The sequence below is a fragment of the Cynocephalus volans genome, chromosome 3, assembly GCF_027409185.1.
Source record: "Cynocephalus volans isolate mCynVol1 chromosome 3, mCynVol1.pri, whole genome shotgun sequence".
NCBI classification, from domain to species: domain Eukaryota; kingdom Metazoa; phylum Chordata; class Mammalia; order Dermoptera; family Cynocephalidae; genus Cynocephalus; species Cynocephalus volans.
Window position 1 is genome coordinate 57,816,932 of NC_084462.1, and position 24,703 is coordinate 57,841,634.

The 24,703-nt window shown below is 44.8% G+C and overlaps 1 protein-coding gene across 3 annotated transcripts; it reads right to left on the bottom strand.

Moving 5' to 3' along the window:
* Positions 1-68: 68 nt before the first annotated feature.
* Positions 69-24,362, bottom strand: CPEB1 (cytoplasmic polyadenylation element binding protein 1). 3 transcript variants are annotated; one of them, XM_063090397.1, is made up of 10 exons: positions 24,194-24,362; positions 12,987-13,213; positions 10,563-10,815; positions 8,508-8,621; positions 8,127-8,180; positions 6,982-7,118; positions 3,774-3,972; positions 2,481-2,575; positions 1,818-1,898; positions 69-353 (listed from the first exon to the last, which is right to left on the bottom strand). In XM_063090397.1, exons 1-10 carry the CDS (start codon positions 24,345-24,347, stop codon positions 243-245), a joined length of 1,425 nt encoding a protein of 474 aa, XP_062946467.1. In that variant the 5' UTR covers positions 24,348-24,362; the 3' UTR covers positions 69-242. The 3 variants fall into 3 exon arrangements, with proteins under 3 accessions (XP_062946467.1, XP_062946466.1, XP_062946465.1); XM_063090396.1 differs by having other exon boundaries at positions 8,091-8,180; XM_063090395.1 differs by having other exon boundaries at positions 8,076-8,180.
* Between the last annotated feature and the right edge of the window lie 341 nt (positions 24,363-24,703).

The following is a 24,703-nucleotide window of genomic DNA, read 5'->3' on the forward strand; positions in this document are numbered from 1 at the left end:
GAGTCGCTTGGAGGGTGAGCCAGAGGGTCCTTGCCCTGGCACACCCCCTGAAAACAAAACCCGACAAAACTCATTGTGCATTAATTAGTGCAGAAACAAAGATTCAGCAAGTGCAAAGGTGACTACGATTTTCCCTTGTTCTTGGGAAGCCAGCTCCCTGGTCGCCAGTGGCAGGGTGGTGCAGGCTGCTGCCTGACCTGCCAGCCTTGGGCGCCACAGGACACTGGGCTAGGCCAGCTCCTCTAGCTGGAATCTCGGTTCTTCTGGTTCCGCATCAGGGGGCTATGGTGGCGCAAGCCCTCCATGCTGTGCCTCCAATGCCAGCAGCTGCGGCAGAAGTACTTGAAGCAGACCTGGGTTGGGGGGAACAAAAAGAGGGAGATGTCATGCCTGTGTCAGCACCAGCCATAGGGGCTGTTGCATGAGCTGCTTGCTCTGCTTGGAGAGGGAGTGGGAGACTCCTGATGGCCTCTGTGGGGTTAGAAGAAATGGTCCCTGGGAGCCCTCTCACCCCTAACATAGACCTGACCAGCTGTGGCAAATCCACTGCTTGTGTTGCTATGGGTACCCTTACTTAAACACGTTGGGCTTCTAGTGTCAGAGACAGTGCCAGCTTCCCTCATCCCCTCTAGCCACTACAGCTGCTCTTCTATTCCCCTGCCCTTCTCACTTCCTAAAGAGCAGTTGTATCACATGGCTGCTAACATGGGAGAATGTTTAAGGACACTGACTACAGATTCTAATGCTAGGCAACATGCTTTCCTTTCCCACTAAGGGAGGAGAGGTAACTGGGTATTTACACCTCTATCTCAGTCCCATCTCTTGCTCACTGTGTAAACTCAGATAAGAGGCCACCTCTGACCAGTTATGTGAAAATGGAAATCACCTGTGAAAGATACTGATAGAAAAGGCTCAGAGAGATACTTGCCCTTGGGCTTTACCTGACAATCCAAACTTAGTAAACTCTCACTTAGGTGCCTCAGTCTAACTACTATCTACCCAGATACTCCAAACCTGACAGCATCACTTACACACACACACACACACACACACACACACACACGCCCCAAAAACCTAAGCATGAATGGACTGCTAGTGTACTAAGAAGCCCCAAACTTCCCCTAACACTTGTCAAAGCATCGTGCAGACCAGCAACACTGACACCACTTGGAAACTTCTTAGAAAAATGGAATCTCAGGCTCCACCCAAACCCACTGAATCAGAATTTGCATTTAAACAAGATGTTCTGGTGATGTGTATGTACATTAAAGTTTGAGAAGCACTGCCAAACACATTCAGATGCATGCTCTACCACCCAGAAACATTCAACAGAAAGCTACCACACTACTTTCTGACTGCTTCTGTCACCTGTGGGTACAGCCCCGGTGCAAATATCAAAGCAGTCTAGAGTTTCAGAGGTAAAGAAGGGGTTTCTTAAAGAAAAACCAGTCTAGAAGGCCTCATAGTTAGAGCATCAGTGTCTGGCTCATAGGTACTGCTGACCACACCCACCCAGGTTTCTATCATCCACAAAACCATCTATCAGCAATGGTACCATACTGCATAGCAACATCCCAGGCAAGGAGAAGAACAAAGTATCAGGACTCAACAAGCTTTCCCAAGAGTTCTGGGTCAAGCTATCTGTAGTGTATCCCTGGCCTGACACTTGGCAAACACTAATGCTACCTGCTTTATGTTCTTTTAGACACCATGAGGCACACCTCAGGATTCCAACATTCAATGTCACGAACTTAGTATAACCATTTTTAATTGAGGGCAGGAACCTCAAAGACATCTCAAGTGCCCACGGGACTCACCTGATCTCGACAGAAGAAAGGACCAGGCTGAGAACTGCAGATATGACACAGAGAATCTTCTAGGTAGGGGTCAATCTGAACCTGCACAAAAGCAAAACAGGAGAATGAAGGGACTCTTCTCACCAGGAGATCAGGTGGGCTGAAGAGAAGAGCATACTACTGGGCCCCACGTAGGAATGCAGGATGCATGCCTGCTTTAAAAGAGGCCTAGAGAGAACTATGGGCAGAGAGCACAGATAGGATCCTAGAGGACAGACATACACCAAACAGAGCCAGGCAGGCTGCCTCTGGGATTTGGGCAACCACACATCCTACTGCCTAGTCCTAGCAAACTGTAACCCACCCCCCTATCACTTAGTGACAGGCAAGTATTCAGAGAATTCAGGCAAGGTTAGGTAATGGGAAGTGAGGGCACTTAGCAATGCCAGACAAATATCACAATGATGGAGAGTACCCTCCTCCCCCAATCAAGGAGGCTCCTCCCGAGCCTACGAAGACCAGGCCCACTCCCAAACCTTAACCTCATGTTAATTCTCAGCAGTTGGCTCCCTTCCCTAAGCACACCCAGCACAGGCACAGCTTAATCTCAGGCCTGCCCTAAGTAGTAATTGGCCCATCCCCTCTCAGATACCCTAGAGTAAGGGCATAAACTAGCCCACTCACCTTCTTGGTGAACTTTGTGGTTTTGATCTCCACAAAAGCAGCGCTGACTGCTTTCAGGTAACTACGTTGGTTGTTGAAAGTCACGCGACCTGATCCTAGGAACAACAGACACAGGCTTACCTTCTAGCCAAATTCTCCCAACTGCTAGTCTTCAATACTCAGGAAACCCTGTTTCTATATCAGTGCTGTCCAATAGAAATATCATGTGAACTCCTTGTATAATTTTAAATTTCCTAATAGCCACAGTGAAATAAAGTGATTTTTAACAATATATTTAACCCAATACATCCAAAATATTATTTCAACATGTAGCATTACCTGTATTTCAAGCACATAATATCCACATTTAGCTGGTGGCTACCATATTAGTGCAGTTATAGACCATGCTGACCAAAATCGGGAGGGAAGGGACTCCTCCAGCATACAAAGATGTACAGGTAAGGTTAAAGGGTTCAGAGTGCAAAAATCCAAGATACAGAAAGAACACTTCTCTGAAGGCCCAGCAGACAAACCCCTCCTGGCCTGGAGGTACTCTGGAGACCTAGCAGTAGAGCTAGAAGACAACTTATGCCAAGTGTCACCTCTGCCCCTGCAGCCTCTGAAGCCCCTGTTCTCAATCTGCGGTGAGGTATTGATGAGCACATATTGTTCCTTCCCACCCAGATTCAGTGTGGGTGGGCAGACTAACATTTGGGAAGGTGGGTTAGCCATGTCTTGATCAGAATTCAGGCTCTGCTCTACCTCCAAACCCCATCATTGAGATTACTCTACCATGACTGGGGAATTCACCTCCTTTCTCAGAGGGGAGGATCAAAATCTAGTGGTTAGACCCACAGATTCCCCTACGCTAGAACAGCACAGGCCATGATTACACTGTTTTCTGAGTAACACAGAAAGGACACCCTGACCTGGTCTCTGACCCTCAACAGAGCTTTAAAAACTTTTAATAAAATAAATCAGGCAAGTTCAGCAAAGTGTGGTCTTTTAAATGAGATATTACTTGTCTGTCCCAAACTGTTTTGACTCAACTCTGAGCTTCCAAAGTTCCTGCCTCATTCTTACTTCCTATCACCTTCTATAGTAGCCAATCACTTTCTCTTTCTTTTCTGCACAGGAGATGGAGATAGACAGGCTAGTATTGGTGACTTGTCTAGGAAAGATGCCATGCTGCTGGTATATGCTGATCTGCAGACCTGGATCAGGCCGCTCTCTTCATTCCCATGGGGAAATATCACAATCTTGGTCTATCCCCAGGGGCCACCAGGCTTTCCCGCACAGAAGTGGGACACTTACCAATAGGATATTTGTGCTTATCTGTGTCAATCCCAGCATACACCACTCCGCCAAATAGGTCATTCAAGATGGCTGCCAGGGCCTCGGCATTGAGCATCCCATGCAGAGCACCGACAAATACCGTCCTGCTGGGGTCAAGCCTCTGAGATGGGCTCCGGACAAAGTTACTGTCGGCCAAGACCCAGGGGATCACCTGCACCTGAAAACCACCCAAAGGTGTATCAGCCCTGGCACAGAGCTACAGAGAGAAAGGCTCTTTCATGGCAAATCACATGCTCTGGAGACACTAAAGCTGGGGCTACTGAGGACCATAAAGGTGTGGGAAGATGTTACCACCTAGTCTCAGGCACACAGCTTTCCAGCAAGCCACCCTTACCCTAATCCAACTAGAGTTGAATTTTACTGAGTCCGTGTGCCCAGAATGGTAAAAGTAAATGGAAGAATAGCATGCACTCATGCTGGAGAGCAAGCAAAAAAGTACCAAGCTGTCAAACCCAGGAACCTAGCATTCTGTAACAACCTTCAAGCATGTGGTTCTAAGAGCCATGAACAGAGAGCATGATCAGAAGTCCCTGTGAAAAAGGATCCACAGAGAAATTGAATGCTAGGAGCCTGAAAGACAGAAGGGCGGGGATGCTTACGGAATCTGTATGAGATGATTACTGGCCTAACCTAGGTCAGAGGGCTTGTGCCAGGAGCAGTGGGAATAACTGGAGAAAGTAGGGTGGAAAGTAACACACAGGAGATTCCTGAGGTCTTGCAGAGCTAGGTAGCAATAGGGCAGGAGCTGACCATGTCTTTTGCCTCTGAATCCCGAGCCTAGAACAAAACTTGGTAAAGGAGGCAGAGGATATCACAAAGAAGAGAGTTGACAGATGACCAGTAAGTGGTTTTAAAAGATTAATCTGTGAAGATTAAAAAAAAAAAAAAAAGTCTTGAGGCAAGAAGAGATGTGAGAAACCAGGAAGGAAGCAGAAACAGTAGTTCAGAGAACAGGTGATTAAGACCTGGATGGGGCTGTGTCAATGGACATAAGAACAGGCCAAGACAAAGGAGACTATTCAACAGAGGAGTCTGCAGAACTCAGACTGCCTGGGCATGGTGGGCAAACAAGGAAGAATCAGGACTGATGGGTTCTAAGCCTACAGGACTTTGGCATGAGAGGGCCTGGAAGAAGTTATGGGATGGGGTGGGAGGTAGAGTGGCAATTTCACTGAAAGATGAAAAAGCCCATTTTGTACACAGAAGAGTTTGGGATTACAGGACATCCCAAAGGAGAGCCCCAAAGGAAGGTTGGGCTCAGGTAGGACATGAGGCTAGAAAGGTAAATCTGGGTCTAAAGGTAAGAGCAGAGCCACAAAAGTAAATAATTTACCTGAAGTGGAAAGGTAGACAGGAAGGAGTCAAATACTGATTATACTGGTGGTGGTAGAGAGGGGGACGCAAACGAAAAAGAGTCAGAGAGGTAGGAGATCCAGGACAGCATACAGCCAATGCATCAGAGATATTAAATCCCTGAAGGTGATGATGAGGAAATGGGGGCCAGAAGGTGTTAACAGGGGCACTGAGGAGGGTGAGGGATCTATGGTGTGGTTATGGCAGTCTCTCATTGTAAAAGCAAGGGACAAGGAAAGAACACGATAACTCAGTCCCCATATAGTAAGATGGGATAACTCCAAGAAAGGAGAGAATGTAAGGAAGCTGTGGGTCACTGTAGCCAGCCTGAAGATGAATCTGCCCTGTCACTAAGATAGAATGTGAACTAACAACCAGGAAACATCTGTAAAACAAAGACCCAGTTCTGTTACATGATTTATTTTTTTTGTGGCTAGCCGGTACAGGGATTGAATCCTGGACCTTGGTGTTATCAGCATCATGCTATAATCAACTGAGCTAACTGGCCAGCCCAAAATTATTTTAAATTCGATGTGACCATCCCAATAAAATAGGCATTCCCTCCAGGCATTCCCTCCCCACCCCACCTTCTACAAATTTTAAAAAATAGACTTTATTTTTTAGAGCAGTTTTAAGTTCACAGTAAAACTGAGCAGAAAGTACAGAGAATTCCCATAACCTCCCTGCCCCCCCGCATGCATGGTCTCCCCCACTATCAACATCCCACACCAGTGGTATATTTGTTACAATCAATGAACCTACACTGACACATCATCAGCACCCAAAGTCCATAGTTTACATTAGGGTTCACTCTTGGTGTTTACTGTACATGCTATGTGTTTTGACAAAACTACTACACATATCCACTGTTATAATATCACACATAATAGTCTTACTGTCCTAAAAATCTTTTGTATATGCATTCCTCCTTGCTAAACCTCTGGCAACCATTGATCTTTTTTCTAAAACAGGCATTTTAGCTTCCCATTTTATAGATGCAGAGATGAATTTTCAGAGACTATTTAACATCTAGTCCAATGTCACAAAAGTGATGTTCTCTGGAATCAGATTTTAAACACCACACTGATTCCAGAGCTCAAAACCTGCTTTGACAAGTGGTTCTCAAACCTAAACACCAGAACCACTTGAAGAGCTTGGTTAGAGTGCAGATTCCTAAGCTCCACCCAGACTGATTCGGTAAGTCTGGGATAAGATCAAAGAATCTGCAATGAGGTCCCAAGGTAAGATAAGTCCATATTACAGACCCACGATGCTAAGGATACACATGCTGATACCAGAGAAGGCCTAGAAGAGAGATCATATGGAGAAAGCTACACAAGTAATAAAGCCCTGAATGGGAGTGAAGAAGTGATGGACGGGTGGGTGTGGGCTAAAGCGGAATTTACCCACCAGAGATCCGAGGTCAGAAGGCATTGCCAGAGGGCAGGATTAGGGTGAAACAGCTGTAGGTTTTATCAACTAAGTACAAGTAGAGAAAGCTGTTGCTCTCAATTTCATCCCTAAGACAAGAGGTCTCAGACAGAAGTGTTGGCCAGAAAAAGAAGAGTAGAAAACGAGCTGAAAAACAATTTGATCTCCAAGGGCAGCAGTGTGTAAGTGTGCACATACAATCCATTAAAGCCCAAAAGTTGGTTTGATTTTTTTAATGCAATTGAGAGGATATTGTCATACGTGGTGTGTTGTATTTCAGCAGGAATATGCCTGCAGCTTGCATATCCACCCCTCTCCAAGGAAATCCAGTGCCTCAATATGCCAATTATCTTAATCCAGAAAGGACATTATATTAACTCACTTCCTTGCAGCGCATCCTTCGGCTGGACATCTTGAAATAGTATTCACTCAGACCGTCTGGGCTCAGAGGATCATGAGAGCAAGCTTGAAGCAAGGCCCGGACAGACTTCTCTAGTTCGAAGACCAGATACACATATCCTATTCCCAATGAGAGGAAAAAATTGCATTAATATCTCTCAGGTGTCTACTCCCCAACCGTGGCTTTGCAGCAGGGAGTATCTTCCAAGAGAGGAGGCCTCCTGTGTAAAATAAATTTTTGTCCTACTCCTGAAAAATCTTATTGAATGGAAGTGTTTGCTACGCTAGATGCCCAGGCCAAGGGAGAGACACACACACCACTTCCCTGGTAAGGGAAGGAACTGGCATGCTGGGACAGATGATCCCACCACTACCACATGGCTCTCTACCCCAGAACAGAGAGCATACTCAGGTCACCAGAGCCAGGCTTTTCTGGGGGGCAAAGGGGTGGCAGGTTTGTGGCCAGTCTTCTAGGAGATGCAGGTATTGCTTTATAAGGATCCGAACCTGTGGCCTTGGTGTTATCAGTACCGCACTCTCCCGAGTGAGCCACGGGCCAGCCCAGGTACTGGTTTAAAAGCATAGTTAAACCATGGGTTCAAGTTCAGTGAGGATGGGGCAGAGTGAAAATAGCACTTGCTCCTTTCTACAGGGAAGGGATCTCATTTCAGACCAGTGAGGAATCAGATGCTTGGTCCTCATTCCTGCGAACTCCAAAGGGATCTCAGAATTAGGTCAGGCAACAACGTAACTGGGCAGGAAAAGGAGGCAACTGAAAGCTATTCAAACACCTTATTTTGAGAGGAAAGGTGCTGCCAGGGTTCAGGTATGCAGGGAAGTGCACATATAAGGGGTTTCAGAGGCAGCTCCTACTGCAGTTAAGTTTGGACAGACAAAACATTAACTAAGAAACAGAAGGATGTGCTAGGTTGAAGATAAAGTGCCGAGAGCTGAACAGTCTGTGCCCTGGTACACCCACCATGTTACCAGCATGCGGCTGTGACATCCCAGCACCCCTTGGTGCAGTTACATACTAGGGAGGGGAAAAAAAAAAGGTCCTACCATTGTCTTTATTACCTTTAGGCATATTACCTTTGGGAGGACACCGGGGGTGCTTGCCATCCTTACCAGGCCACTCTACACTCAAAGAGCCAAAGACATGGAAGGTGTTAACCAATCCAGCTGTAAGGAGATGGGAAAAAACAGCAGATGCTAAGGCAACACCCTCCCCAGGAAAGGCACAAGCACAGGACCACCAGTGTTCTCCCCCCAGGCTTACTCCCCTTTACAAACAACTCTGAACTGCCCTCTGGTCTCAGGTGACAAGTGTAAGGAGCAGACACAGAAGCACTGTGCTGGCATATGAGATGCGCCCCTCTCCTCAGCTGTTTCTATAACACCCCGCGCTCAGGCATAGGGTCAACCCCTGGCTCGAGTGCAAGTTTCATGTTTCTGAAAGACATGCCTCACCTTCAACACTTAAAGCAGGAATTCTTGGAGACAGCTCACCTTCCGTAATATCCCAAGGAACACCTCCTAGGAACACCTTGCAAGAGTAGATGGGGTTCTTGTAGTTCCGAGGAGGAAGCTGGCCACTCCAGGTACAGGTGGCTTCATTCACAGCTTTGGTAGAAGATAAAGAGAAATAAGGGGTGAGAAAACCAACAGTCATCAGCATTCCCGGGGGTGAACTTGTCCAGGAAGAATTAAACTGGCTACAATCCTTAGCCCCGCTGCCTCGGAGAATTATTCATGACTATCCTGAAAGGCAAAAAACCTTACATGCCACCAATCCATTCAGCCAAGTATGATAATCCTAATTCACAAATTATGTCCCCACTAAAATTGAAAGGAATATCAAATCAGATGTATAGGGTAAAAATTATCACACCAAAAGCTATTTTCAAACATTTAACTGATATGCTAACCATAAAGCAGTTTGATCTAGTTATTGCTTACAGGACTAATTAAATTTATTATTACTTCAAAGTAAACAGAGCAATTTTGTATACAATGTTCTACAGGCTTACTGGTCCAAATGGGCCTTCTCTCCAATGTTCTAATGAGGAACATTCTACCCTGTTTTCCTGCAGTGGCTCTGAACTCAATCACAGAAGTTAGGACACTGCCAATAAAAGTCATCACTAGCAACCCAACAAGCCCAGAATGTCACAGCCATTCCCCAAGTCATAACCATGCACACCACTGCCAGAGCTATCCTTATAGCAACTGAACAGACACTGGGCCTTCTTTGATGCCAGCACTGTAAGTAATAAGTTTGCCCCTAACCCCTCAGCTTCCTATTTATGCCAAACATGTCTGTCCAAACCCACTGTGTAAGTTTCTGACTCAAACACAACATTAAGAGACCCTTCATGCTGTATAGGTTAGGAACTATCTTCTGTTTGGCCTACCCCTGACTGTCTCTAGAGGCATGTTCTTGATGACCAGTTCAGCCTACTATTAGTCGTTAATCCTGTCCTGCTCAGTCTGTGCCTTTCCATATCAGAGACTAACCTAAGTGGCGACTGGCTAGACCTTGCTCATTTTACCCTCCTCCAACACTGACGCAGACAGCCAATGAAATGGACCATCGTTTTCATTCAGGACAAAGATATGGAAGGCCATTCCCTAAATGGCACAGGCTCAATGCATTGCTACAGGAAGAAATTCAGCACTATCAGCAATATTTTATGACAAAAACAGAAGTGGATATAATGGCCTCATCTGAAAGCATGGTAACATTTCACAGGAAAACAGTGGCACCAGAAAAAGTACAAAGATGAGTTGCCAAAACCATTAGGTGAACAGGACAGCAGCACTACTAGGAGAGAATGACATCAGGCCCACCTCTGTGAGTAGAAAGATAGACAAACCGAAGCCCATGGAAACAAATGAAATGGAGAAACTAACATTCACTTAATCATCAACTACAGGACCTCAGAACAGTGTTCAGTGAACATCTCTCAGAAGCAAGCAGACAATGACTTACATAGCTCATTTACTTCCAAGAGTTAGTATAAAATGAAAAACAGGTTTAGTATCTGTTTAAGATAATTTAAATGACAGGAACTTAAAGGTTCCTAAGAGACCAAGACACTGGTGACATCCCTTACCTTAGAAGTTGACAAATGGACACCCCCCCCCCCCAGTGCACCCTAGTGTACCTATTGGAAAACCTTCAGGCAGAAAGTTCCAGCATGGGTTGTGTTTGATGTCTTTGAATTAGGAAAGCGGAAGGTAAACAAAATTCTGGGAATCATTTCCAGGGTTTCTCTTGACGACACCCACCCAAAAAAGAATTAAAAGCAAGAGCAGAACACAACTAGCCTCCACGGAAAAGCACAAGTGAGAGATGGATCCAACCTCCTCTTCCATGGCACAGCCCCGGGCACCAGACTATCTATTCCCATTAGCACTTACTCCACAGAACACATCATTCTTTGCAGACTTCACCACAAAACCAGGTCCTTTCCTGGACAGTTCACCAGTGTGAGAACTAATGTCACTTCTCTGTTCCCCAAATGAGACCTCAAGTCCACATATATTCAAAGCCACACTCACCTGCAGCTTGCCGGTGCAGCCTGGCCTCTCTCTCAATGCTGAAGGGGTCTTTGGGAGCTTCAAGGAGGTCCCAGGATGGCCACACAGAAGCTCCTGGCCATCTCTTTGAAGCACTGGTTGGGGAGGGAGTGACTGCAGCAAGAGCAGCTTGCTCTTGGTCCATTCGGGACCCAACCCCCATCTTTAAAGGATCTCTGGGACCGCCCCCTGTCAGAGACAGGAAGGGCAGAGGAGGGGAAATGCGAAGGCTTGACTAGGGAAGGAAAAAGGAAGACAGGTTTTTAAAGGACAGTTTTGTTATAAAGAAATAACCATACCATAGAAATTATGAAAAATACCTAACATACATTTAGCATTTGATATGTTTTCTTTTAGACTTCCTACACATTTTTTTTTTTTTTTTTTTTTTAAAGATGACCAGTAAGGGGATCTTAACCCTTAACTTGGTGTTGTCAGCACCACGCTCTCCCAAGTGAGCCACGGGCCGGCCCTCTTCCTACATATTTTTAAGATTAGTTGTAAGTATACTATAATTTAAACAAATCCTTCTCTCCCCATTCAACATTTTTCCCATACTACCAGTATGGGAAACTGGCACAACCACGTTTAAACTTCACAGCCATGTTTAACAAATTTATCATATTCTATTTGGGGGAAAAAGCTACATCTCACTGACCCATTCCCCTATAGTTAAATATTTTGATATTTCCCAAGTCTTCAGAATCATAAATAAGTATTTTAAGACATAGCTTCTTCATATTGTGTGTTTCCTTTGGTCAGATTCCTAGAAGTAGAATGCTCAAATGTTTTCTATGAGGGCTCTGTATTATATCAGAAATGTAAGGGAACATGAGTTTCACTGTAAGTTTGTGTCAAGGTTTTAAATCCTAACTTAAGTGGGTAAAATGATAACATTATCAAAACAAAATAACTGGTTAACAGAATATTTTCTATGAGTTCAAATACTGCGTCTGTCTCTTTCCTCTTCTGTGAGTTGTCTGTCCTTAATCTCTTCCCCAATTAACCCTTGGGATAAGCTATCTGAGCAAGGTCTTCAAATAAAATCCCAAAATATTAGTTATGAGGTAAATGTTCAAGATGGTGTTCCATCTAAAGTGACATAAATAGAACTAGAAGCACCGCACTGAACCCCATTTTTATAGAGGGGTAAACTGCAGCCCAGAGAAGTAAAGGGACCTGCTTGTGGTTGTCCTTCTAGAGTCAAAGCCTGAACAGATAAAATCAATGGGCAGTGGGAACACCAACGCCAGCTTTCATATTCAAGGATGGGCTAACGGGACAGGGTTAGCCTTAAAAGATAATGCTATGAATGGGAAACTGTAACTGTGACCAATACCGCCAGTCATGGGTATGGAAAAGAACAGGGTGATAAAATAAACCATTCTATTCATTGAACATTCAGCTGAGGGGATATGGTAATAGGAGAAGCAAGGCTCAGAAGGCACCTGCAACTGTATTTATTTTAGGATGATTTCTTACTACCAATCCCACATATATTTACTTCTATTATCCCCTATCTATATTATCTACACTAGTCTAACTATACTGTCTCCCATCTATTCTAATCCATTTGCTGATTCCACTTAGCATGGAGATGACACACTGTCATATGCATGGCTGTTAATAAGGAACATGAGATGCACAAATTAACTTTGAGGCAATATTTCAGATTCATCATGACCTCAAACTGTAAGTTGGCATGAGTCAGTGGAAAAACTATAGGAGTTAGAGTCAGTCAGATGTGGATTAAAATTCTATCCCTGCTAATTACTAATGTGTGGTTTTTGCTTGTTTTTTAAAAAAAGATGACCAGTAAGGGGATCTTAACCCTTGGACTTGGTGTTGTCAGCACCACGCTCTCCCAAGTGAGCTAACCGGCCATTCCTATATAGGGATCTGAACCCGTGGCCTTGGTGTTATCAGCACCACACTCTCCCTAGTGAGCCATGGGCCAGCCACTTTTTAAGTTATCACTTAAACATTTTGAGACATCACACATAAAAGTACATAAATGATATTGTTTAAAGGCTGCAGAAAACACCCAGATAGGTCAAGAAACAGAACACTACCATGGCCCCGGCCCAAATGTTTATTTTTGAAATTAACTGTTTTCCAACAGCTCTTGGAGTAACTGGTAAAAAGAGTCCTCAACTTAGGACATGAAATGTGTTGCTCAGTGGGTATTGAAAGCATCCTTGATTCTGTTGAGGATGAAAAGCTCTACAGATGTCCACGATGATCTCCACTCTTCCAATCATCCCAGCTCCCAGTGTGCATTCTGGTAGACATGCACCCCACTTCAAGCTCTAAAACAGACACTTCACCCTCTTTCCTTGGGTACACACAGACAATTCCACCCTCAACACCACCCCCCACTTCTGCCTTCCCAAATAAGTTACATACAATCAAATCTGAGAGATGATCTGATCCAGAGCTGAAGCCACTGGTGTCTGAGTCAGAGGGGCTGCTAGAGCGTGAGTCCAGGATGGGCCGGTTGTCCAGGCGGGATCCTCTAAGTGAGGGTGCTGGAAACTTGTCCACCAAGTCAGACCCAATGGGATCCAAAGGCAGGAAGCTCAATGGTGGTTTTCCTAGGACATTTCCCAGTGGGTTATGGAGCATGCTCAGTACTAAGAGGACAAAAAAAAGGAAACCTCAGCCAACAACACCTTCTCTTTTCTCCCACAGCTACCCAACAAGATGCACCAAGGCAGGACTACTGAAATACAGTTAACAAGCAACAGATATACATCCAGTCCTGAGACCTGGCCATCCAGTGCCCATTAAAGGCAGCTACAGGATGACTGTCTGAAGACCAGAGTTCCTTCTGTTACAGCAGCAGCAAAATTCCTGCTCTTTGCCACCAAGCTTAAGGGTCAATGCCAGCATTTGGGAAATTCTGTGCCACTGAGGACACTGGTCAAAGCTGCTATTAATGTCTGGATATACCTGTACCACAATCAAGAAGCTTAAACCATACTTCTCCTTTACTGCCTGCCAATGTGTTTATTAGAAGAATTCCACCTCAAAATGGTTGTGAGGCGAAACCAAAATAGTGTTATGTGCTCCATAAATGGTGGCTGTGGCTGGGTCCACTTCAGCCCCAACTAGCAACTGAGTGAAACGAAGGTCACTTAGAACTGTTTCCTCCCCAAATATGCAGGTGTATTTTTTTTTTTTTTAATGCAGGGGATATAGTTAAAAATTTCATTGTGGTAAAAATATCTAATTTTTTACAAAACTGTCATATGTCTTTCCAAAGAAGATGTACCATTTCACACTCCCATCAGCAATGATGACAGTTTCAGTCCCTCCACATTCTGGCCAATACTTGGTATGTCAGTCTTTTTAATTCTAGCCAGTCTAATAGGTCTGGTAAGAAGTTTATTGTTTTGTTTTTCCAAGGACACATTCTTTTACCTAGGTCTTCCAGAGCAGGTTTCAAAGCACTAGCACTTAACTGTATGCTGAAACTAAGTGTCTCTCAATGCTTAGATTTTGACACCCATCAGAAATAATCTTCAACAAACTTCTCAAATAATCTTTGACAAATCCCTGCCTGGAAAAAACAACAACAAACACACACACACACACAAAATCAAATTCCCCTGGAACACATGTCCTGCGAAGGCAAAGATGTGAGTATTTATTCAAGGCTCTTCCCTCCTCCCTGATGCTGCAAAGCCTGGCAAAAAAGCACTGTGAAAACCACAGTTCATATGCAGTCTTAAAAAAGTGGTACCAATGCTATAGAAACCCTCATCCTTCCTCATATTTTACAAAAACAAGTTTAGGATAGTGAACAATGGGGTACTGACAACCAGGTTAAGGGGTTTTGATTTTATTCCGAAGGTAAGTGGGAGACACTGAAAAAGTGGTCTGAAGAGCCACTGTGGGGATGGCAAAGGAGACAGACCAAGAAAACTTAGGAAGACTGCCAGCAGCACCCAGCTGAGAGGGCGACTGAGCATTTACACTGGACTTACGTGGTTTTCTCCAGCAGAGCTCAGGTACCTGGATAGACACTGGACCCAGATAGGGCTGTAATTTTTTTCCCCCCAAGGGGGTGTGAAGGAGGAAATAGAACAACAGAGGTGATGGTAACAGCAACAGAGGAGACGAAGAATGGGATATGTATCATAAGCTAAAGACAGAAGAGAGTCAATAAAACCAGTGATTTTACTGGGCTGACAGCTATAGGAGGAATGAGGGTGGCAGACAGGATAAACAGGAGAAGTTAGGACAGCAAAGATGAAGAATTCTGAGGATAGCAAGGTCCAGGGTATATACCTGAATTCAGGTGGCTGAATTAGAATGTGTAAAGTCTAAAATACTAGACAGGTCATCCATATAGACATTAAAGAGACCTGTGGTGATAACTGGGGCTGGGATTAAAACAATAAAAAAAACAGGTGTTGAGATCTTCAGAGAAGGGGAGGGACTGGGAAATTGGTAAGGAGGAACAAAGAGAATGACTGGGAGGTAGGTGAGGCTTGGGGATAGGCCCCACTTTGCAAAGCAGCATCCTGAAGAAAAAGTCTTCAGCTAAGGCAGAAGTTGGGCGGAGCATTCACCAGTGAAAAACCTGATGAAGGGCAGTTTGTTAATTCTAGAAAAGGGGAGTTTCAAGTGGCACACTAGAGAGCTCTGAGACTTGTCAAAGGAGCCACAGCATAAAACAGTGAGCAGGAACATGCTCTAAGAGGATATGGCTGGCCCAAAGGGTTTGTGTCTGGGGGCACCAAGGAGGTTCCTAAAAAAAGAGGTGCATTGAGGGCTGGCCCCATGGCTCACTCGGGAGAGTGCAGCGCTGGGAGCACCGAGGCCACGGGTTCGGATCCTGTATGGGGATGGCCGGTGCACTCGCTGGCTGAGCGTGGTGCAGACGACACCAAGCCAAGAGTTGCTATCCCCTTATCGGTCAAAAAAAAAAAAAAAAAAAAGGTGCATTAGATAGAGTAAAACATCACTGTAGCCACGAAAGACCACTTTTCTCATTCACATCGATATGTGTTCAATACTATGTTGGTAAACCTGTTTTACCAGCCACAAATCAATCTATCTCAACTAACTTGTAAATTCTCTACCATGCCTACAAAGACATCTTGAGGCCTTTGTCAAATTCCTGTGGCAAAGCTAGAAATTATGTCTATGGCATTCCTTTAATCTGGTAATAAGACTGTCAAAATACAAAACAGCATGACAACCCATGCGGGCCACTAATGAACTCCACTTCCTTAAATGCTCACAGTTCATGATCCGTCATCTGTTCTACAACCTGGACCAAGTCTAATCAAGCTCCTAACATTCACTAATAGCAACTTCCATTTACAGAACATCTAGCATGTGCCAGACACTGTGTCAGAAACACTTCAGGTAAATAATCTTCACCAAATCCTAAGAAGTGGGTATTATTACTCTATCTTAACAAAATGAAACCAAGGCTCAAGGGGCAGCAAGTCTGTATAAGTAACAGCTAATGAGTAACAGCGTGGGACTCAATTCTGTTAGAATCCAAGCTTCATCTTTTGTAGTATACCATTCACTATTTTTTTTTTTTTTTATATCTGTTTGTCTTCACGTTACTGGTACATCTCCTTTGTTCAAATCCTTTAAGACTATCAATTATAGACAAGTGATCTCACACACCAGAAGTCAGTGCCTTGGGATCTAAAACATTCAGGTCTTAAAACATGTAGGGTCTTGCCACTGTAGAAACTTATTAAAAATGCATCTTGGGCTCCACCCCAGACCTGAATAAGAATCTGCATTCTAACAAGATCCCCCAGGAGATTCATGTGCACATTAAGGTTTAAGAAGCACTAATCTAGAAAAACTTGAAGCTTGCTACTTCAAATTTCTAATCAACCCCCTTATCACACCCAAACATCTTTCATATGCAATTATTTACCTTGACTTAAAAACTGGAGGTTATTTAAGGGCCAGCCAGTGGCTTACTTGGGGGAGTGTGGTGCTGCTAACACCAAGGCCACAGGTTCAGATCCCTATATAGGGATGGCCGGTTAGCTCAACGGGTGAGCATGGTGCTGACAACACCAAGTCAAGGGTTAAGATCCCCTTAACCGGTCACCTTTGTTTTAAAAAAAAAAAAAAAAGATTGGAGGTTATTTAAATACAACTCTTACAGCAGGATGGCAACTAATACTCAAGAGAAAAAAAGGGATCAAATAAAGAAACCAAAGTGGCTGGCAAGGATTATTACAATAATTTCAGGAAAAATGATGGTCAGAACAAGCTGAACATTGTAAAAAAACATTCAAGACAACCAAGGGACTTTGTAAGCTCATACTGAGCAAAAATAAAGGGAGCTAGGGCCTACTGCTAGGGGCAGATACATGTTGAGAGAGAAGAAAGAGAAAAATGTTACAAAGGACATTACTGGGTGGCTTAAAACTGGAATGTGAACAATATTTTAGTACGAATATTATATCAATTTTAAATTAACTGAAGTTGATAGCTTTTATTATGTATGAATGTATGTAAGATCATCTCTATTCTTAATGGCTCAGAAAAAATTTACGTATATAGATACATACAGAGGGAATGTAAAAATGATAAAGCAAATGGGGTAAAATAACAATAGGAGATAAGGGAAATAATTATCTTTGTCTAATTTTTATTTTTACAACTTCTATAAGTTTGAAATTATTTCCAAATAAAAAGTTTTTTCAAATGATAGGAAAGAGAACTAATTAATTCCCTTTTGGCTTTCTTTGCCTCTTTCAAAGCAACTGATGTACCCAGAAAAGGAAATCAAGCACAAGGAATAGAGACTAGGATCCCAGAGGAAAGCATTATAACTGAGTACCTTTGGAGTCTCTGCCTATGAGAAGAAATAATCTTTTAAGCAAACTTTCTAAAGCTTCAACAATATTTATACAGGTATTTGTAAGCACATGTGTACAAAGTTTTACTTTCTAGACCAAGTATACCAAGGACCATCCTCACTACCCCACTCCAACAGCAATTAGCTCAACACCTGGCAAAAAGCAGGTGATCAACGCTTGCTAAATTCTACGGAAAGAAGGGGAATATCATTAACCCTTAGAGCCAGTATGCTCCCCAAGGCTATATACCCTTTTTAAATCAAAGATATTCAATTTAAGGACACAATATTGACTCAAATCCAACTCTGACTTAGGGGAATAAATTTTAGTTCACTGCTTCCCAGCCCATCACCAAAACAGAGGTTCAGAGAAACACAGTGACTTGCTAAATCAAATTTATGACATTTACTCCTTCCACTAGTTTCAAACAACTTCTTCAGAGAACTAAATATACAGTGACACAGGCTGAGGATAGCTACACTGCTTGAGGAAGGGCAAAGTGGAAGAGTCATGTTCTCCTGATCAATCCTCCCCAGAGTATGTTGGGATCCTCAGAGCCACTGAGATATACTCCTACATTTAAGTACAAGGAGTAAAGAAGCGTTCCTCACAGAATATTACACCAACCACATAGAAAAAAACAAAGGGAAGGGCTTGGATCGATGTCTCAGAAACAGGCAATGCCATCTGATAGAGATGTAGGATAAGAGTGCCCCACAATTAACACAACCTGGGGTAAGTCAGCATTTCCATGTATCAGTTTCCTGCAAATATTAAATTGGAAGGGGCCAAGATACAGTATGAGTTTGACTACAAGATAATGAGAAGACAAGAAAGTATCAAGAGGCCTATAACTTTCCAGCTGGTTTAATATCTCCGTCAACCCACGGAAGGAGCCAAGTTTCTAGAAACTGTCATCCATGGTCAGAGGCCCTGGAGTGACCTGACTGTACCTCTATAGTCCAACTTCACATAGGGCTTGGCAAGATGGTTCTATGAGTCTCTACATATTAAAGGAAGGAAAGCACAGAGACAGTGGGCTCCTAGAGAAGGTAGAACCTCATTTCAAGAGAGGGAAGCTGTCTTGCTCCCAGCTAAGCTCATGACATCATACTTGCCCTATGTATGGCTGCTGAGTGAGCAACACCAATTCCCACCAGCTGGGAATTAGGAGGGAAGGAGAAAAACAACTAATGTTAGACCATTATTTTCTTCTTACTCAAATCAGGAACTATTCCTAATGAAAAGCACTCTTTAACCGACAAGACCTAAAATCCAATGGAAGTGACAGATCCTTACGCTGCAGGCCAGTGACTGATCTCAAATTCCACTCCCCATCATAGGGCACATAGCTTCATCAAGAATAGATGTCAAGTATTAACCTACATGGCTTAGAGTAGGGTAAGGATGGGGATTGGGGAAGAGAAGTCCCACAGTCAACCTTCAGTAGTGGCCAAAGCTGTTCTGTTCTTGTCCTGGCCTCCACAACTGAGGAATTATAGAACGTCTGAGTTTTACCAAGTGTCTACAGTCCTAGGGACCAAGCATCCAGCAAATCCCCATCTTCCAGAAGTGACTAAGACAGTGTGCTCTTCCTGGAGCAGAGCCACCCATCCCCACTCAGATGCCAGCAGAAATTGGCATCAGCTACAGACAGCTCTCAGAGAAGTCAAGGGGAGGAGATGACCTGGCAGAAGGTTCCAGCTCATTAATGCTACCTCAGAGGTTACAAGAGACCAAATCAGCAGTAATATTTTTAGACTGATTGTGAATTTTCTCTACTTTCGCCTTCTATGCCAGCTCCTGTGGGTTTTACAGCTGAGTCGCTGTTCGAATTTTCTGAAGCCTTCCCCGAGAGTACAAAGGCACCCAGAGTCTGATGGCAGCAAGGCCCTGGTATTAGATGCTTGTATTGCCAGACAATGTTTGAGATCGAGCTCAGTTGGATGAAAGACTAGGCCCAAGACATCATGGTCAGATGCTTCTTATCTAATGGGAGTAGTTACGAGGAAAACTATTTCTAGCCTGAGATATAAGACCGTATACATGGAACCCCTCTTATCTCCATCCTTGGTTCTAGGTTGCTTGCTCAGAATCTATCTGAAGGTATAGAGGTGGGGTGGGAAGCGTAGAACTCATTCCAGGTTATGAAACAGACCACCCTCTGCCTGTAACCCCAAATCTGCAACTCTACACCATACCCCAACTCAGGTAGTGGTGACCTTCTGAGTGTGGGCTCCTTTCACTGACTCTGGATCCCACAGGTCCAAGGTGGTACCAAAAATAGCCCTTCTCTCCAAGGTAACTCCCAATCTTGATCATCAGACAAGCTCCATTACCTGCAGAAAGGCCATACTGAATCCATTGTAAGGTCGGCACGTACTCTGTCCCTATACCCAAATACCTCAACTTCTTCTTACCTAGGAGGCACCCACCGTCACACTGCTTCCTAGGTTGTCCCTCCTCTCTGTACTGAAATCTGTTCCCAAAGAGACTACTTGATTCCATGACAGAACATGCTCCAGGGTATGACGAAGACTTTCTAGAAGTGCACCATCATGTCCTAGAACCTATGGGACACCAGAGACAGAAGAATCTGTCCATCCAGCTGGTTAACACAAGTAGGAGGCAGAAGAATAGGAAAGACCTTGTCTGAATTCCGCAGTTATGAAACACCCCGGATTAACCCAGCAGCATAGCACTTGTCATTCATTCAACAAGTATTTATTAAAACACCCATGAGCCAGGCACCATGCTACCTGCTGGGAATACAGTATTAGAGTAGTAGAGAGCTGGGAGTTGAGGCAGATTTGCAAGAGACCTTGGTAGGGCCTAGGAAGTCCATGTTCCACATAGGAGAGCCCCAACCCTATTTTGAATATTGCCTCAGAAAGGTTGTTTGGAAGGGATTGAAGTACAGAAGCAAAAGGGTGAAGACTGCCCTCATCCCAAGCTGAGCTAGCCTGCAGACCAAGTGGAGCCTGCAAGTGACACAGCACAAGAAACATTCCATTCACCGGCTAGCAGTCAGGGCAGAAACTAGAGAGAGTTAACAGATCAATCCCCAAGGGATTTCTAAAGGAGAATGGGAGGAAACAGGACATGTCCTCTGGCATCCTTAGCCTGAGCATCTGGTCTGCCCACTGGGCTTCTGTACAGTGTATTCACTAGGAGTCCTTGTTTCCAGGTACCCCGAAGTAGATTCTCAGAAACACCACGTCTCCTGCTGAGTAATGCTGCACACAGAAGAGTCACAAGGCAGGAAGACAAATCCAGCAGTTGATACAGCTGATGAGCTAAGATTCAGAACCGTCTGTCATGTGCCTTCACCTTTAGAGATCTCATCAAGAGAGTCCATCACCTTTGAATGAACAGCCCCCAGAGTAGAGATACCTTAAGACAAAGAAGTCTTCCTGCCCAACATGTTATGAATTCTGCTCATAGTAACTGAGGTATAATAGGAAGCATAAGAGTTTTGGAACCAAAGATACCTGGGGTGGAATTCTAGGTCAGCCAGTAATTGTATTAGCAACCTCTGTGAGCCCATTTCCTCATCCGTAAGATAGGAATAATAATAGCACCCATTTCACAGGTCTGTGCAAGCATTAAGATCATGTGATATACTTAGCATAGAAAGCAGTCGATAAATGGTGGCTGTCAAGTCACTCCATCCCCCATGCCAGGATATTGAGGACAGCTCCCATAGCCATGCTGTTTCATTATAGGACTTAAAGACACTGCAAGCAGGGCAAGGGTAGCCCTGGACACATGCCACTGGGGTCTCTGAGAAAAATACACTTCTAATATCCATCTTGCCCTGAAAGCCTTCCTCCCCAGCAAGCGACAGGCCTCAGGATATGCAGTCTAGAAGGGAGGGACTCCACTAAGTGCCATATCCAAACCCATGCCAGTTTTGCAGGCATAACTCTCAAAAACAGACTCCACCCCAGGGGCGTCCTGCAGGCCTCTGAGGCTGAAGAAATCTATGCAGCAGAAGCACTCTAGCCCCTGGGGAATGGTCCCCATGTGCCAGCCTCATGCTAAGAACCCAACTAAAGGTTGTCCCAATGCAAAAAATCCTCAGGGGAGAAAGTGGAAGCCCCTATCACAGCAATTACCATGCTGCATTTGGTATGCTTTCTCATCTATTTTCCCTTGATAGCCATGGAGAATCTCAGGGGCAGTAATTTTATCCTAGTCACTGATATACCTCCATTGCCTAACAGTGCCTGGCACGCAGCCCATGCTTAATGTTTGCTGAATTTAGCTAAGATTTTAGTGAAGAGCCCTGCTATCTCCAACACTGCCCCCCACATTGCAGAATACCGAAGGGTGGTAGAAGGTGGTCGGGAATGAAGCCATACCTGCCTGGGGCAACATTACACCAAGCAGAGCCCAAGGAATATCTTACACCCTGGGCTCCATGCAGAAACAAAGGGTACCAGTCTGCTGCAAGGATAACTCCCAGACTGCCCAGGGATGTTGAAATACTTCTTCCCCCCACCAAAGAAACGCAGCTAGTTGGTTTTCAGATGGGAAAGCAGTGTAGGCACTGGAATGTGGGCTGCATGTTCCCGCATTGCTGGCGAGGGTGCATGATCTGGCACTGCAGCTGGCTGGTGGGAGGGCTGCATCCTACTCCAGGAGGCAGTACCCTCATGTAGGATTTCCAAGAAGGCCCAGAGCTTAGGGAAAGGAAAGAGATGGCCGTCACCACAGCTCCAAAAAACAAGGACAACATGGCGATTAGGGATGGGTGTGTCCTAATCCCTCAGAAAGGACGACGTACCCATGCCAACCCTACCCACAGCCAGATCACACCACTGGGGCAATTCTCTGGTCCCTGTGAATTCTGAGGCTCAGACTGCAGTCCCTCTCTGACTCTCAAAATCATATAATATTATCAATAAAGTGCTTGAGATGGAAGGTGGAGGAGTAAAACCGTCCCTACCTCAGAGACAATCAGCTGTAAACACAGGCCTTTCAGGCAGTGGGCAAGCTGGGGAAATTATGACTGAATCCAAGCTATTTTTTTTATCGTCTAATTTCACAGTAACTTTCAGGACAAGCTCTACAAGCCCCAAGCTGAGCACACCTTCATTTCTTTGGGCCCTATGCTGCAATACATTTCAGAAGGACCCTTGTAGCTAAGAGAAACCAGAGCCAAAGAAGGGCCACACACCCCAATCTGATACCAGTAAAATATAATGCCTTGGTCAAACAGTGATCACTCATTGACAGGTGCCCATCTCCTATGTGAGCTCTTCTGTCTTTTACTCAGATACAGTGGGAATGAGGACAAGATAAGGTTGGCTTCAGAGGCTACCCAGGTTGGCTTCAAAGTATACACAAAAGAAAGCACTACATCCTCCAAGCATAGGATACCAAACACTGACACCACACTTCCTTGCCTGGTAAACAGGGTAATTACCAACCTTTCTGGAAAAACCTGAGTGCATTTCAAGAGACCCTACCTTAAGCCAGAGGTAGGTAAGGCAAACCTCTTCCCCACCAACATCCAAATAAAAAAAAAAAAAAATCCCATCCCCTTCCCTCAGATGGGATTTTACCAAAACAACTGGCAATAAGTGCCTAACAGACACAACAGTCCCAGGCTCTGCAAAGCATTCTAAAAAAAGACCTGCGCCAAACAGGGTGGAGGCCAGAGAAATCAACAAGACAGTATCTCGCTGCCATGACTGCTGGTTCCTGGAGTGGGGGAGGCAAGGGAAGAATGGCAGGCTCAGCGTAACCCACTCTCAGCACCAAAAGCAAATGGCTAGTCCCCTCCACCCCCACACCCCACTTACTACCTTTCCATCTTCCTATAGTATCTGCTGCCAATATTTTGGGGGAGAAGGTATCATTTACATAAAGCAAAATACTTAGATTTTAAATACACCTGTAATATTTAAGTTCACATTTCTTCCTGAATACTCCAAAACTTGCATCTAGCCAACCCTCGCACTTGTGCCACAAGAGGGAAATAAACAGGTAATGAGAAGGTTTAGAGCAGAAGCAGTTCAAGAGGTTGCCAAGAAGTCCCTTTGATTTGTCCCCATCAAATCCTACCAAGAAGACATGGGATCCTAAAGGGGAGTGGCTCTTCTTTCATCCATCTGGTTACCCTCAACACAAAGAAAGAAAGAAAAAAAAAAAAGCCTCTGTAGCTGGCAGTTACCCCACCCCACTTACTCTGCCGCCTACCCCTTTCCAGGATCAATGCTCTTAACCTTACATTAAGTCAATTCCAATACCCCAGCATTATCTGGCCTCACCCTTGCCATGATTCAGGGACCACCCACCCTTCATGTATAGTCTCCTAGTTTTAAAAGCTATTGGGAAATAGAATCCGGTCATCCAGTAATCACCCCCTTAAGTCCCCTCCCCCACCTAAAAGTATTTTGCTTCATCATCTCCGAGACAGGCCTGGGCACCAGGGTGTTAGCTGGATCTTTTCTGCATAAGGCTGTCACCTTGAGGACCCTTCTCAGGACCACCCCAGGTGCAGACTAACTCCGGGGAATTTATCAGGGTAAGTGGAAAAGCCATGTCTGCCTTGATGAGCAGCCATCTGTCCTGTCATACTCACAACTAGCATTTCCATCTCCTGCAGAACAGCTCCATGTTGTATATATGTGTACGGGGTGGGGGGTGATACAAAGGGGGATAAAAGGGGAATAGAACAACTGTTGCTGTGGATATCTTTGTTCATCACCCCATGCACCTCCTCCCCCAGCCACTTCATTCTCTGGCACTCACCTGAGTGTGTGCTGCTCTGGGCTGAGGAATCTGAGTCCTGGGTGCTCCATGGTCGGTCCCAGCCCGTCAGACTGAGGGACTGCAGGCCAAGGCACAAGTCATTTGCATCTGGGAGGCCACGGGGAGATTCTTGTGCAGAGGTGGGGAAAAGCATCCTGCTTGTAACTGTTTCTTCAGAGTCCTGGAAATCTGCTTTGGACAGGAGGACAGCAGAAACCCCCAAGTTAAGGGTTGTTTTTCCCAATATCATCAACAGTAAATATCATTAACAGTAGTTTCCCCAGGCTCAGAAACCAGACATCCAAGCTGGCTGGATGCTGCAGCCGCTGCCTCTGCACTTTTGGGGGTGTTAGAGCAAGAGCAGTTGCCATACAGCCCCCCTCCCCACATACACACCCCTATCCCGTCTGCATTACAGACTGGGCCAGCATGTGACCAGGCTGCTGATGCTTCCCGCTGCCAGTGACATCAGCCGGCTGAGCCGTGCAATAGAGAGCGGCATCATCCCTC